Source organism: Haemaphysalis longicornis, unplaced genomic scaffold, assembly GCF_048455015.1.
Source record: "Haemaphysalis longicornis isolate Haplotype H1 unplaced genomic scaffold, Haemaphysalis longicornis Haplotype H1 scaffold_3, whole genome shotgun sequence".
Lineage (NCBI taxonomy): Eukaryota > Metazoa > Arthropoda > Arachnida > Ixodida > Ixodidae > Haemaphysalis > Haemaphysalis longicornis.
In genome coordinates, this window is record NW_027526335.1 from 73407265 (window position 1) to 73420924 (window position 13660).

The 13660-nt window shown below is 49.5% G+C and overlaps 1 protein-coding gene across 1 annotated transcript in view; it reads right to left on the minus strand.

Moving 5' to 3' along the window:
- Positions 1–13660, minus strand: part of LOC144174628 (fatty acyl-CoA reductase 1-like) — a gene marked incomplete at its 3' end in the record, with an annotated part of 42105 nt that overhangs the window by 20989 nt on the left and 7456 nt on the right. The window contains 2 exon segments of the mRNA XM_077703408.1: positions 4250–4425; positions 5889–6005. Of these exon segments, the coding sequence (XP_077559534.1) occupies positions 4250–4425; positions 5889–6005 (293 nt within the window).

The window sequence follows — 13660 nt, forward strand, 5'->3', positions numbered from 1 at the left end:
CATCAAGCCGAAACTGATGCCAGTGAAGGTGTTTCAAAGGGCAGACAACCGATTTTTGTCGAGTACACTTTCTTTATCCCAACTGAAAGGGCATCACTTAAAACACCTTAACCCGAAACGGTTTCGCTGATAGCGCCCTGGCGCTATTGAAATCGGAATTTTTAGATGTGCGAGCCATAGGTGTACCGCCACAACAATGCTGGTAAGTTAGTAACCATGGCAGTGAGCCGTGAGACAACATACTTTTAACTGCACGCGAGATGGAAAAAGGTATTTAAAAACTTGCCCCCGGCTAAAACAACAATAATGTGCCACCTTTCCTATTCCTTTGCCGTTTTGGAACAGCGCGTTGAAACCGACGGAGTTGTATGGACACATTGGGTATGTGTTACGTTTAGACGCTCAGAAATGCCTCAGAAATTTTAGCGCAAAATTAAGATGATTTCCACCTGTTTATTTAGCAATTCCTTGCGGTAACCCCAGTATATGAAAATTAAAGCCGTTCCACTGAATGCGAAAGCTGTTGGAAGTGCAGAGCAGTGATTCGCCATAATGGCTGGCGACTCCATTATCCGCTCACTGCTACCACCCATCCCGGTCTTCGCCGCCCTGTCTCACTCCTCTCTTGATGAATATGCAATTCAAATTTCCCGCCCTCGCAGTGCTCGCGCGCGCGCCCCCTACCTGCAACTGCGCCAGCGGGAGTTCTGTTCTTTTTGTGCTTGCTTTAATTTCGCATGCAGGAACTGTTTTGCGTCATTTCGAACGCGTAATTTTTTTCTTGCGTGGCTGGAGCTGTTTTGCGTCATTTCGAACCCGCCATTTTTTGTTGCGCGGCTGGAGCCTTTCTGCGGCATTTCGAACGCGTCATTTGTTTCTTTCGCATCCGCTTTTTTTCGCTTACTATCGTAAAAACCAACCGAACGAGCGTTCCTAACTAAATGAACGCGGGCGGTGGCGGGTAATTACGTATATTTTGCCTGACATGTACCTGCAGTTTTCTTTGCGCTAAACAACGGGGATATGTAGGACAAGCGCCAGCGGTTCACGAGTTTCGAACGGTTATGGCTATTCAAACCGCGTGGTTTTCGAAGCCTCCGCGTGACTCCCGGACGATGGCAAACCAGGCTCTACTTGGGTCCGTTATCTCGCTGCGTCGCCTGATTACGGCAGTCGGTTGACATCGACCGTTAGCGGGCTACGGCGACAAGGCGAGCCCATAAAGTGCCCTGCACTTAAAATGCTGGCTTTCATATGAGCTAGAGGACATGCGCTCCATAAAGATAGATTGTCTGTCCCTTTAAGTAACGTCATTGCGCGAGCACAACGTGCGCTGGCGCGTGGCGCGCACGCGTGTCACGTGGCCCGCGGGCGTACTGTACGTGTGACAAGGGCGATGATGCGGGAAGTGGACGCACTCGCGTTGGCAGTCGGCCAGGGGCAGCCGTGCCGTTGGCGACGAACGCATGCGCGTGCCACAAGCTTTCCTCAATTAAACTACGGCGCGGCGGAAGCAACTATCAGAAGTCCAAGTGAACCATTCTAATGTCTGCAAGCATTCTTTGCCGAAAACCCAACTGCGCCAACAGAGCAAGGTCGTGTATACGCGCAAAAAAATAGCATAATTGGCGATGTTAACCCATTTAATTGTTGACCTGGCTTAAGTAGAGATTAATAAAGCGAAACCTTAGGCCGGGTTCATACTGTTGCCGCAACTGTCGTAATAACTCTAAATAATGACGTCATTTCACGTCTCAGCCAACGTCCATAGACCCCGATATGGCTTTTGCGTCGGTAGTCTGAACATAGCCCTATGTTCAGACTAACGAGGCAAAAACCATATCGTGATCTATGCACGTAAAAAAAAAACGGCGTGTCACGCAGTTCGGTTGGCTGAGACTTGAAATGAAGTAATTCTTTAAAGTTATTGCGACAGTTGCGGCAACAGTGTGAGCCCGGCCTTAGTGTTCTCAATGATGCGTCTGTAACGCGAAAACGCTCTGCAGGAACGCCAACTTTCTCTGACGATGATGATGAATGATCTTGGGTGAAGTGAAATAAAAAAAAAGAACGCTTGCGGCGGCCGGAATCGAACCTGGGTACCCCGCGTTATGTAGCCGGCGTGTATACGATTGCTCCAATTCGACATCGTCGAAGCGGCTTGGAAAACAAAGCTGACAACCAAAGAATCCGTCACGAGAAAGCTTCCCGTTCAACCATCGTCGTCGTTAGACGGAGGGGTGCATGAATTTGGCCAAAGGGAACTTCTAAACACACAAACAAAAAAAAAAAAAAAAACAAGAAGACGTAAAAGAAATTTAAATGAACCAATGAAATAAAATGTCCATCCTAAACACCGCCCTCACAGGACATAACAGAAATAGGCACGTTCCCAAGACAAAAAAAAAAAAAAAAAAAAAAAGAAAAACAGCGAAACTGGTATAAAGAAAATGTGAAAAAGCACCAACCGCATCCGCACAAAACTGCATAATTGGCGAAGTTAACACATTTAGTGGCTACATAATAGAGTAAATGTGCATTATTTATAGAGCGATAAACATAAAGGGAAGAAAAGCTGTTTCGGGATTTTTGCGCATTATTAGATAATCCTCGGAATTTCTGTAGCCCTTTTTTTTTTTCGCGCGGTTTTTCAAACACGAGCGTAAAACCTTCAAGGTATACGTCTCGAGCGCTGCCTGTAAGGGCGCCACTGAAGTCCCCCTAGCGGCCCGTTTCTAAAGTAGCCGCGGGAGACTCCAGCCTGCTGCCTGCTTGCCACTGTCGCCGCCGCTTTTGTTGCACGTTCACGACTGAGATCAACCATTTGTATGCATTGGAAATACATATTTATGCGGAGCAGTCCCCCTGTTCGCAAATGTGGTGTATTTAGGAAAATTTAAATGTTTCTGACGCGGTCTTAGTGGGGTACATTCGGTCAACACGTAAGTTCCAGGTGTGTGTCACAGGCCGGCGTCGCGAAACCGGCTTATATGCATGAAGCTGATTGTCATTCCACTCCTCTGGAATTTAGTAACGGTGTCTCCGTGAGCATCGTTTCCTCAGATGGTCATGCTACAGCTATACTCTACGGTGTAAATCGGTTTTGTGTGGTTACATAATCTAGCGGAGCACTCATGCCTGACAGCACGTCAGTTATGCTTGCCGATATCATACCTCAGATATTGACCACTACCCTAGACAAGCCAATTTGGCATACATTTCACGAACATTCTACGAAAGAAGTACGATGACTAATGCAAAATTATGCTCTGGAATCAGCACACGACACAAAATTTAATGCGGGGTCGTCTTGTCGCGAGGTGAGCGCTCGCAAACATTAATATATCTTCCACGAGCAGCGCGGAGGAGGGCTTATAGAATAATCCGCGTCCGCGACTAAACGCTTCTTCGAAACATCATCATATGACAAAGGGAGCCTTCAGAATCTAGAACAAACTGAAATCAGAGGACTCAGTCACCACACTTCTCTTCGACACCTTTTATCGCTTGTGAACTGCGCCTACCCTGTACACTCCAATAAATGCGTCCGCCGAGTGATCAGCATGATCGTTAAAGTCGAAAAACAAAAAGAAAGCGAACGCGCAGGTTGTGTGTGTGATTACTAAAACGTTCATTCCTTGAGTTCGCTCTGCATTAGTACGCAACGATATACTTCAATGATTACTCGACGCAGGTATTTATACACCCCCCTCCCTAACACACCCCTAACATCCCCCCTGCAGGAAGATTTCGACACCCAATCCCCCCCCCCCCCCCAGAAAATATTCCACAACCGCGAGCCCAGGATTTTATACACACCTCAAGGAGGATTTTGACACCCCCCGAAATCGAAATTCTGGATGAACCCATGACTTGACGTATCAAGGTTGACTGCCGCCCGAAAACAAAACAGGAGCGTTTAAGCACACGGGTGCATTTTGTACAAGAGGAGGGGTCTTCAAACCTCCGTTACAGACCGGTGCGTCCAATAATGCCATGCGACCATGCAGAACGCTACAAATGGGCGATCAAAATGGCATTCCACTCCGTGCACTTGCGCTGACCGATGTCCGAAGTACAGCGGTGACGTCACGTTTTCCGACGTTGCCAGGGTCACGTCATGACGACATCGGAGAGCGCACTAGTACTCCCGCTTTGCACGCTCGGATTGCGCTGACGCTCACCTATCCATCTACTCGCGCCGTTCTTTCTCCGTTGCCGACGGAGCGTGGTGCTGTGGTCCTCTTACTTGAGGGGTTCGTCGAATCGGACGGAGGCGGCCCCGTGAATGACGACGGACACGTCACGGATCATGCGCTCCATGTCGGCATTCGAGATGCCCATGTTGGGAAGGCTCAGGTCTCCCGCCACGACCACCACCTTGTTGAAGACCTCGGGGCGGTCGCGCTGAAGAATCTCGAACAGCTGCAACGGCCACGGTGATGCAGAGGGGCGTCTCATTAGTTTCCCCAAAGAGTTAAAATACGGATCACTCGTACACTCTCAATCTCGTTTCCGAATGAGTTCCAGATACGTTTAGTTCCGGGCATAGTGTTCCAAGTATGTTTAAGGGAGAGTGTACCAGATGTTAAGGTATGTAGAGCAAGGTTCCAAAGACTTATTCGGACTTCTTTTGCAAAACTGCTGCTGCTCTCAATCTCGTTCCACGTAAGTTCCACAGACGTTTAGTTCTATGTAAACAGTGTTCCAAGTAGGCTTACGGCAGAGCGTACCAGATATTAAGGTATGTGGAACACGGTTCTGAATACTTAACTGGACTTTTTGGCAAAAATGTCACTGCTCTCAGTCTGGTTCAACGTATGTTCCACAGACGTTTAGTTCCATGTATACAGTGTTACAAGTAGGCTTAAAGCAGAGCGTACCAGATGTTAAGGCATGTGGAACACGGTGCCAAATATTTCACTGGACCCTTTTTGTGGCAGTTCCAAGTAATTACTAAGCGTATCTTATGTGGAACGAGATTAAGAACGTATGGAGCACCCAGCGGTTTTCGAACGCGAAGCGCTCATCATCCCGGGAATCCGAATAAGCCGATTTTGTTGTAACGGGGACTTTATTTCACCTATAGCTACGGCTGTACCAATATTGTGTTACTACTTCCCGTTTGACAACATTCATTCATCTACGCACTCGCCAAGGCGAAGCTCGCAGCAAAAAAAAAAATATTTATATTTTTACGTTTTTCCTGAAGCGAGAGTTTTCTTGGCGCTTCTGCCACCTGCTCTCACTCGTGGCAAGCGCACGCGGCTATATGTAATAGTGGGCGATACTTTTCCTTCACAGCTCGCATCGGTTTGCGTGATCTTGTCTGCCCCTGTGAGGCGTGTAAACAGCTCCACGCTTAGACACGCAATTCTTCCGCTCGCACGGAGCTCGAGTGATTCCGTGCGAGCCGAGCTCCCCGTTCGCGAACGATAAAAGCAAGCAAGAAAGTGCCCATAAGTGTTGCCGTAATTGAAGAGGAAGCTGTGATTTCTATTGCTGCCCAACGACCACGCGTAGCAGTTTCTGCGAGTCCTCGATCAGCTTGACGGTTCTCAAGCACGCAAACTTTTTCGCTGTCTGTGGTAGCACGATAAAACAGGAGACGTTGCACGCCATTGATCGCAATTTCTAAAGAAAATTAAGCTACGGAGACGGTGCGCGTTCTTCGCCGTACTAAAGTAAATTTCTTAGCCGTGCGAACTAGCGTCAATAAATAAAGGCTAATGCGAACGATGCTTGGTCACCTGTTCATCGCATGGTCACCGCATGGTCACCTGTTCCCACTAGGAAACAGGTGACCATGCGGGCGCTAAATTTAAATTGAAGTTCGAAGCAAAACAAGAGACCGGCACCGAAAGCGTCGGCTCGCTGCACCAGCCCACCTTTTCGCTGGTGATCTTGTTGAGCCGGTCCTTGCTCTTCTGTCCTTTCTTTTCTCGCACCAGGACGTAAATCTTGGCGATGTCGGGGCATGACCGCAGCATCTTCTCCAGCACCACCTGCAGAGAAAGGGGAAAAGGCGTGGACAAAGATCAAGCAGGGAAAAAAAGGAAGCGGCTTAGCTCAGCTGATTTTGGATATGCAAAGCAAAAGCTTGGTTTAGCCTGGTTGAGTCTTGGTTTCGCTTGGTTAACCTTTGATGTAGCGGTATTGCCGACCACGGCTCAAAGCGGCTCGGCCCCGTGCAACACCCACAGAAGGAGGCCCGGCCTCGCTTCCATTCTCGGTGAACGCGGCGCTTCTCTTTCACGGCAAACGCTGCTCAAGATGAGTCACATCGCCCGAGACGCCCCAACGGCGCATGCGTGGGAGGCTGCGGGGGTGGTCGGCTGTCGATCAGCTGAGCGGCCGCTCCGTCGCCGCTGCGACGGGAGCGGCCGCGATGTGAGCAGAACGACGTAAAATGGCGCCTTGTGCGCAGCGCCAACAGCGGGCCCGGCGGATCACGCGATGCGCTTCGAGGGGTGTGTCGCCGGGGGGGTGTCTCCGGTCAAAAGGTCAACTTGCGCATCCTCCGCGAAATCGCTGGACGAAAGTCTATAGCAAAGCGTTGCTTTAAAATATCCAGCTCTGCCTAACCAGCGGCGCCGACGCAGTGAACAGCAGTTTGCGGTGTGTCGCTTGCTACCCCGTGAAGTGGCAAGGCGAAATCATTAGTTAACTACGCTTGTCGAAAACCTGGCGTTCATGGCCCACGATATGGCCGACGGAGGCTCAGTGGCTAAGCCGTCGTGCAGTTGAGCCCAAGGACGCGGGTTCGATCCCAGCTTCGGTGACCGCTTTTCAGGCGGAGGCAGAAGGCGTGTGTCGGCGCACGTAAACGGTCACCAGCTGATCAAAATTAATCCGGGGCGCCCCACAAAGGTGGCCCTCATAGCCCGAGTGTAGCTTCGGCAAAGTAAACCTCCCATATTAGAAATTTTACCCGCCGTGGTGGCTCAGTGTCTAAGGCATTGCGCTGCTGAGCACGAGGTCGCGGGTTCGATTCCTGGCCACGGCGGCCGCTCTTCTGATGGAGGCGAGAAGCAAAAACACCCGTGTGTACGAGATTTCGGCGCATGTTAAAGATCCCCCAGGTAGTCAAAATTAATTCGGAGCCCTCCACTACGGTGCGCCTCATCGCCTGCGTTGCGTCGGTGCGTTAAACCCTACAATCAATCAATCAATCAATCAATCAATCAATCAATCAAATTAAAAATATTTTGAACAAAAATGGGCGATGGAGGACACACAAAATTTGTGACAGCTCAAAGGTTACAAAACTTGCTCGCGATTAATGCTCGAATTATCGAATGGTCAATCGAATCGAATCGAATGGTCAATTAATGCTCGAAACGACGCCCAATATCTCAGGGAGGCTCCTATCACGGCCTCCGCAATCGGCTGCCGGCGGCGCGCCGTGGCCCCGCCGGTTATAGCGTTATAGCAGAGAGGAGCTATAGCAGAGAGAACCGATCCCGGTACTGTACCGTTAAGCAATCGAAGCCACTGCGCATGCTCAGAGGCGTCAAAACTGGTTTTGCGCATGCGCAGGTGTACCGGGTACTGTACCGGGACCGGTTCTCCGCTTCGCTATAACTACCGATTATTGAAACGAAAATAATATACCAATAAACAGTTACACTCAAGCATAACGATTAGCGGAATGTCGATGTCTGGTCACTGTAAATACAATACAGCGATAAATACAGAATGAAAGTTATGCAGTTTCATCAAAGTTCCACATTTTATTCGTTCGTGAACTCTGACGGCATGCGCCGTTATCTAAACCGGATATTTCGAGCTGCTCTGACGTCGACGCTTGTCAACCTTCTTTTCTCATTTTCGCTTTTCGTACGCTTTAATTGATATTACATCATTCTTCGGAACTTCGACAATGCTGAAATTTTCGAAAGTTGGAGGCTCCTTGCACGTTGGGGGCGCAATAGAGAGTCGATTTCCCTTCTCCAAGTTAACTGGAATACAAAAAGAATTGCCTCGAAACATTTGTGCGAGGTTTTGTTCATTTTTCGTCGTTCATTTATTCGAACCTCAGCGCTGCTAATGGCCATAACCACCAAAGACGTTATTAATTCTTGTTACTGTCATCATCAGCGTGCTTGGGTCCACTGTTGGACGAACCCATGTACCTCCAGTCGTTTTTTACCTGCGCTGCCCGATAGTCTATTATTTTCCTACGAGTTTTCCGATTTCATCTCCCAATAAAGTTAATGGTCTTCCTCTGGCTATAGACCTCTTGTCCCGTCTCGCGGTAATCACTTGTCAGCTGTCCGCATTTCATTCGTAGCTAGCTTAAGTCTCCTTGTTCTAAATTATAGCATACTGGCACAGGAAACGTCTTTAACGCGTCAACAAGTTTTTGACGGCAAGGCGTATACCACGCTCGCGAAGAACTAAGCCGCGCAAACGGAAGGCCTAAAGCCACAGCACACACCGCGATTGAATGAAACATGTCGCAGGCTCCATGTGCGCAGAGTTATCTCGACAGCGCCTTTGCAACAAAATCGACTCCGACGTGCCGCATCTATTTACCGCCATTACTTTTTCTCCCCCGTCAAGGTAACCGATTCTTCTTTCCTGCACGTATCGGACGCATATATTCCTTGTCCTCTTCCTCGTATGCGAAATCCTGGAAGTTTTCGTCTCTTTCCTCAACGGGCACAACCAGCGGTCGAGGCCGCGTATATATTCCTCTCGTTTGGCGATTAGCCCTGAGCCCAGCGACCCTCGATGCCGCCGGCAGGGACAGTCGTGGCAGCCGATACGGAAAGCCTGCAGCAACGTCGACTGCATGACTTTCACGAACGCGCGCGGGGCGTTATATTTATGTTCGCTTGCGGGCGGACCGCTGGTTCCTCGTGGCAAAAGGACGGCGATTCATTATGTTTCACTAAGACGTTGGCGAGGAAAGATGGGCACTATGGGGTTCATTAGCGAAGACAGGCGCCAGAGGCAAACACCGGAGAACCATTTCTTGTCGCGGCGACGATTGTTGAACAGCCGCGTTAAAGGTGAAGGCGACACTAGTCTGTTGCGAAAGTCGCACATTTATGAAGCCGAATTTATGGATTACCGCCTTTTCGTGTTTTTTTTTTCGTGCTAAGTGCTTGTTTTTCTGTCTCCGTTTTTCAGTAGGTAATCTTGCGCCCTTGTCTTTTTTTCATTTTTCCTATTATCACACGAAGCCCGGCCGCGGCGGCTTTTACCTTGGGACTTCCTAGCGTGCTTGAGCCACTCATAAGTAATGCACACTTTTTGGAACTGAAATTCGAAAGCACAGGTATTGCAGGGCAAGAGCAAGCACAATCAGAGCTGGATACAGAACAAAAATAACTAAAATAATCAATCACCCATCGCTCATTCCGAAGCTTCCAAAAGGTTTTCGCAATCAACCCGGTCAAGTCGACGCTGCAACACGTCTCGAATGCACGCGCTCGCGTCCGTGATATCGGGTGTCGGCGAAGACACATGATCTGGAAAACAAGCAGCGATGTAGTTCTTAAAGAATTGATTGATTGATAGTAGGGTTTAACGCGCCGACGCAACGCAGGCGATGAGGCGCGCCGTAGTGGAGGGCTCCGGATAAATTTTGACCACCTGGGGAGCTTTAACGTGCCCCGAAATCTCGCACACGCGCGCGTTGTTTTTGCTTTTCGCCTCCATCAGAAAAGTGGCCGCCGCGGCAGGGAATCGAACCCGCGACCTCATGGTCAGCAGCGCAACGCCTTAGGCACTGAGCCACCGCGGCGGGTAGTTCAGCCTGAACGGCACGATAGTAAACCTTCTGCGGGTAGCGCATCGGCTTGCGCAAGACTGAACTGAAAATCCTTGCAGGCGGCTCTTCGTATTCGTTTTGAAATGTATTTTCAATCATCAACTGCTGCTAAGCGTGTAAGCGATGTTTTTCCGCATTGCCACACCTACAGGGCACTAAAAAGAGACGCTCAACAAAGGCCGCCGATAATTGTGCCCCTGCGCTGCCTAATGCATATGTTTACAGAGCAATCGTCCCTCCGCTTCAGCTCCCGTATACGCCTGCCTATATACCTCCCTCCTTTACGGCGAGGAGGCCGGGAATCTACTCCGTGTTTACCCACCAGGATTCTCTGTCAGAGCCACGCGCCTCGGTGTTATGACAGCTTCCTCGCGGCGGTCGTGTGTACTATACAGGCCCGAAAGGATGCGTGGAAACCCTGCGTAGCACTTAAAAGCTATGCGTCGCTGACAGCGCGGAGGCGCTTTCATGCCCGCTGTTAGGAACTGACAGAAGATAGTGACGAGTTTGGAAGGCGGAGGGGGTGCAGGCAATCCGCATGCCACGCTTCATTCACATCCGGCAGCGTCCCCCGCCTGCTGCTGATTCGATGATGACAGGTCCGCTGACGAATGCGCCAACAATGCCCCCGCTTGGCCCTTAGTCACCGAGCATGTCGAGGTGACCATAGTATGAAACTCTATGGAGGTGACTGAGCGGGAGATATCGAGCGGGAGATATAAAGTTAGCGTATCTGACCTTCCTTTGAGGCACTATCACACACAAAAAAATAGTGACACTGCGATTCTCCTTGTTCTGTCAATGCCATGCTGGGAGAAAGAGAGAGAGAAAAAAAAACCGCTTTATTCGACAGGGGCCACGAAGGCTTGATACAACTTTTATTTTAAAGATTTAAAGATAGTAGCGTTTAACCCGATAGTAGCGTTTAGCTTGGTGTAGCGGCTATCGGCCGGCTTTCCTTCGGTTGCAGCATGAAAGCATTCGATAGCCACTTTAAAAAGAAAGCCTCAAAAGCAAAGCAGAAACGGAAGGCGGATCTGTTGCGACGAGCAAATCACGCAGCGCCGCTCCGTGCTGGAGCGTCCAGATGCGAAGGAAAGCGTCGCAGCCGATACGCCTTCTGTTTCAGCGTTGATTGTGTGGCTTTCTTTTTAATGTGGCCATCGAATGTGGTAATTGCTGCAACTGAAAGAAATCCGGCCAACAGACGTAATTCCAGCGGTCCAGAAACGCCAAGACTGTGAAAGAGAGAAAAATCTTCTGAGCAAGTTTCCAAGTTATCTGATGGGCATAGAGCAGTAATTTCTGGCTGATCAGGGACTTTGCGACCCCATAGTCTATGTACTACTGGATGTGGTGGTTGGCTACATTCTGCAAGCATTTAAGATTTCAAAAAAAAAAAAATGTTGAAAAGCGCGTTGCAGGGTCCCTTTAAGGGTTCCGCAAGTGGCCAATGCAAAGGGTGAGGCGAGACCAGAGAGTGGCCGTGCCAGAGGCCGTGATCCGGTGGAGGAGCGGCCCAGTTGGCCGGTTCTCTTCCAATAACCATGCAGAGAGGCTACGGAAATAGATCGCAGTACCGTGCCAGTGCTTTCGCGAGAAATTTGAGTCCCAAGTAATAATGCCCGCTGGCAGTCTCAGATTAGTTGGGGCTGAAGAGAAGCAATTACAAAATGAGAATACAAGCTATGTGCCGTTGGAATGTAACAGGCGTGGCTTATTGGCAAATTGTATACTTTTTCCAGCGGCAAACAGCAAACAGGCAGAATATTATTCACTGCTAACCACAAACATAGATCAGCCCAGAATGGCTCATATCCACCGAAAACTAGAGGAAGAGAAGTCGGGTGTTGCTTGGACGGTGCACGTTTTCCTGGCACATACGTCGCGAACTCGCCTGGCTTTAAAAGTCGATACTTCGCAGTGACTGAGATACGGGGCTAACGTTTTTTTTTTTTTTTTTCGTGCACTTCTAAAAAAACTACCTGCGTTCGAATTAATCACGGTCACCCAATCGGCATTCCTCCGTCGTGAAACTTTCGCTCAGTCGGCGCGGCAAGGTTTTTTTCTCGTTATCTTCATCTGACGAAACAACGTTCCCTCATTTCGAACGGATCGTTCAACCTTGCCGCACGAGTTGTGAACGCACAACTGACGCGTCGAGCGATGATCTCGACGATATTCCGCGCGAAGCATGCCACCGTATGGGACGAAAAATTTTCCATTCACAGAGGCCGAAAACGGAGTTACATATGGACACCGGAACTCGCACGATTCCTCTGACGTCCCCTGGACATGAAGGCCACGCAATATCATGCACGGCGTCGGCGTCATTCTGCCCCAATCGCTTTCTCCAAGGTCCACCCGATGTACAGACAGGCGCTTTGGCACCAACGGGGTCAGGCAAGCTATGTACCTGCCCGACCGCCTTATTTTTAACCCGGCGGAATTTTCTTGTTCCGCGGCCTGTCTGTTTCTAATCTAGTGTCCCTGGGAGTGGATGAAAGTCGCCTTCTGGTATTATGCGGCCGACCTTCTGCCCAAGGCTGGCTGGGAGTGGGGCTTTACGTAACAAGGCTGCAGCTAAGGAGTGTAACGTGTAGTGATTCCGAATGGAGACAGGGTACACGACTTCAAGGATTGGAACTAGCGCTAGCCGTGGCATACTGCAAACCGCAAGATGCCGGCTTCGACTTGTTAATCGCATCGGCAGTTGTTTACGTAGAACATTCAGGGACATTCATGCAAAAGATTGCGTCAAAGTAGCCCTTATAGAGGACGCATCGAACTAGAATTTACACGAACGAATATTCGACCCAGGATGAGACATGCGCGGGTCGTGGCAGGGATAAAGAAATAATCAACCGCGTAGTACTAGAATGCCAAACGATCCAGCCAGCTAGAACTGGGAGGAAAGTATTACTTCCTGAGGTACTGGGTTTCGCTTTTCATGGAAGCAATAACTAGTCAGCAGTGGATAGGTATTCATGAAAAAAAAAAAAAATACGGGGAAGATGTCGATAAAGGGTCATCGCAGCCAGAGATAGCGGCAGGGCAGAATTAAACAGAAACACGAGTTGCAGCTTAACTAAATTTAATTAAATGACTAACGTAGGCGAGATGGCTTGTGCCGTCACCCCGATTGAAAGGGAAGGCCATTAATCATCATTATTATTAGTAAGGCAAACCGGACTAGCAGGGGCCGTTAAAAAGAAAATGAAAGCGCGAACGGTGAGGTTGTCGGTAAGAATGGAATACAAACGTTACTTCAGGCCGAGAGAAAAAAAAAAAAAAAAACCTCCAATAGCTTAGGCAGGGAAAGCGGTATTTGTTACCGCCCCAGTTCAAAAAAGTGTCAACGCCCTCTCTTCACCCCTCTACTTCAAAACCGCGCGTAATGAGGTGTCCGCAGAGGGGTTCCCCATTGCAACAAGAAACGTGGCATTTTATTCTGAAACGCGGTGGGAAGAAAACATGTAGTGGTAACATCAGCATGACGGCACGATGATTAATGCCGCCTCCGTGAGAGGTCGCCTCCGTGAGAGGTCACCGTGAGAGGTGCACCCTAGCTGCCCGAAGGCAACCGGGTTCGCTCTCCCGCTGACAAGAAAGCCCGACGCGTCGAGCAACATTTTTGCAGAGTCAACGATCGAGAAACATACAGGTGGAATAATTTAACGTAACGTCCTCGCTTTGCATTTGCGTAATGCAGACTCGGTGTACAGAGTTATGGTGATGGATTAACCACACGACGCCGGACAAGATGGCGACCGAAAGTAACGCGTGCTGTCGCACGCTCCGTGAACATGTCCTTGAAACATTCCTTTAGATTTTGGTGCCAAATAATAAAGACGGGGAGCATGCTGAAGTAACGGACTG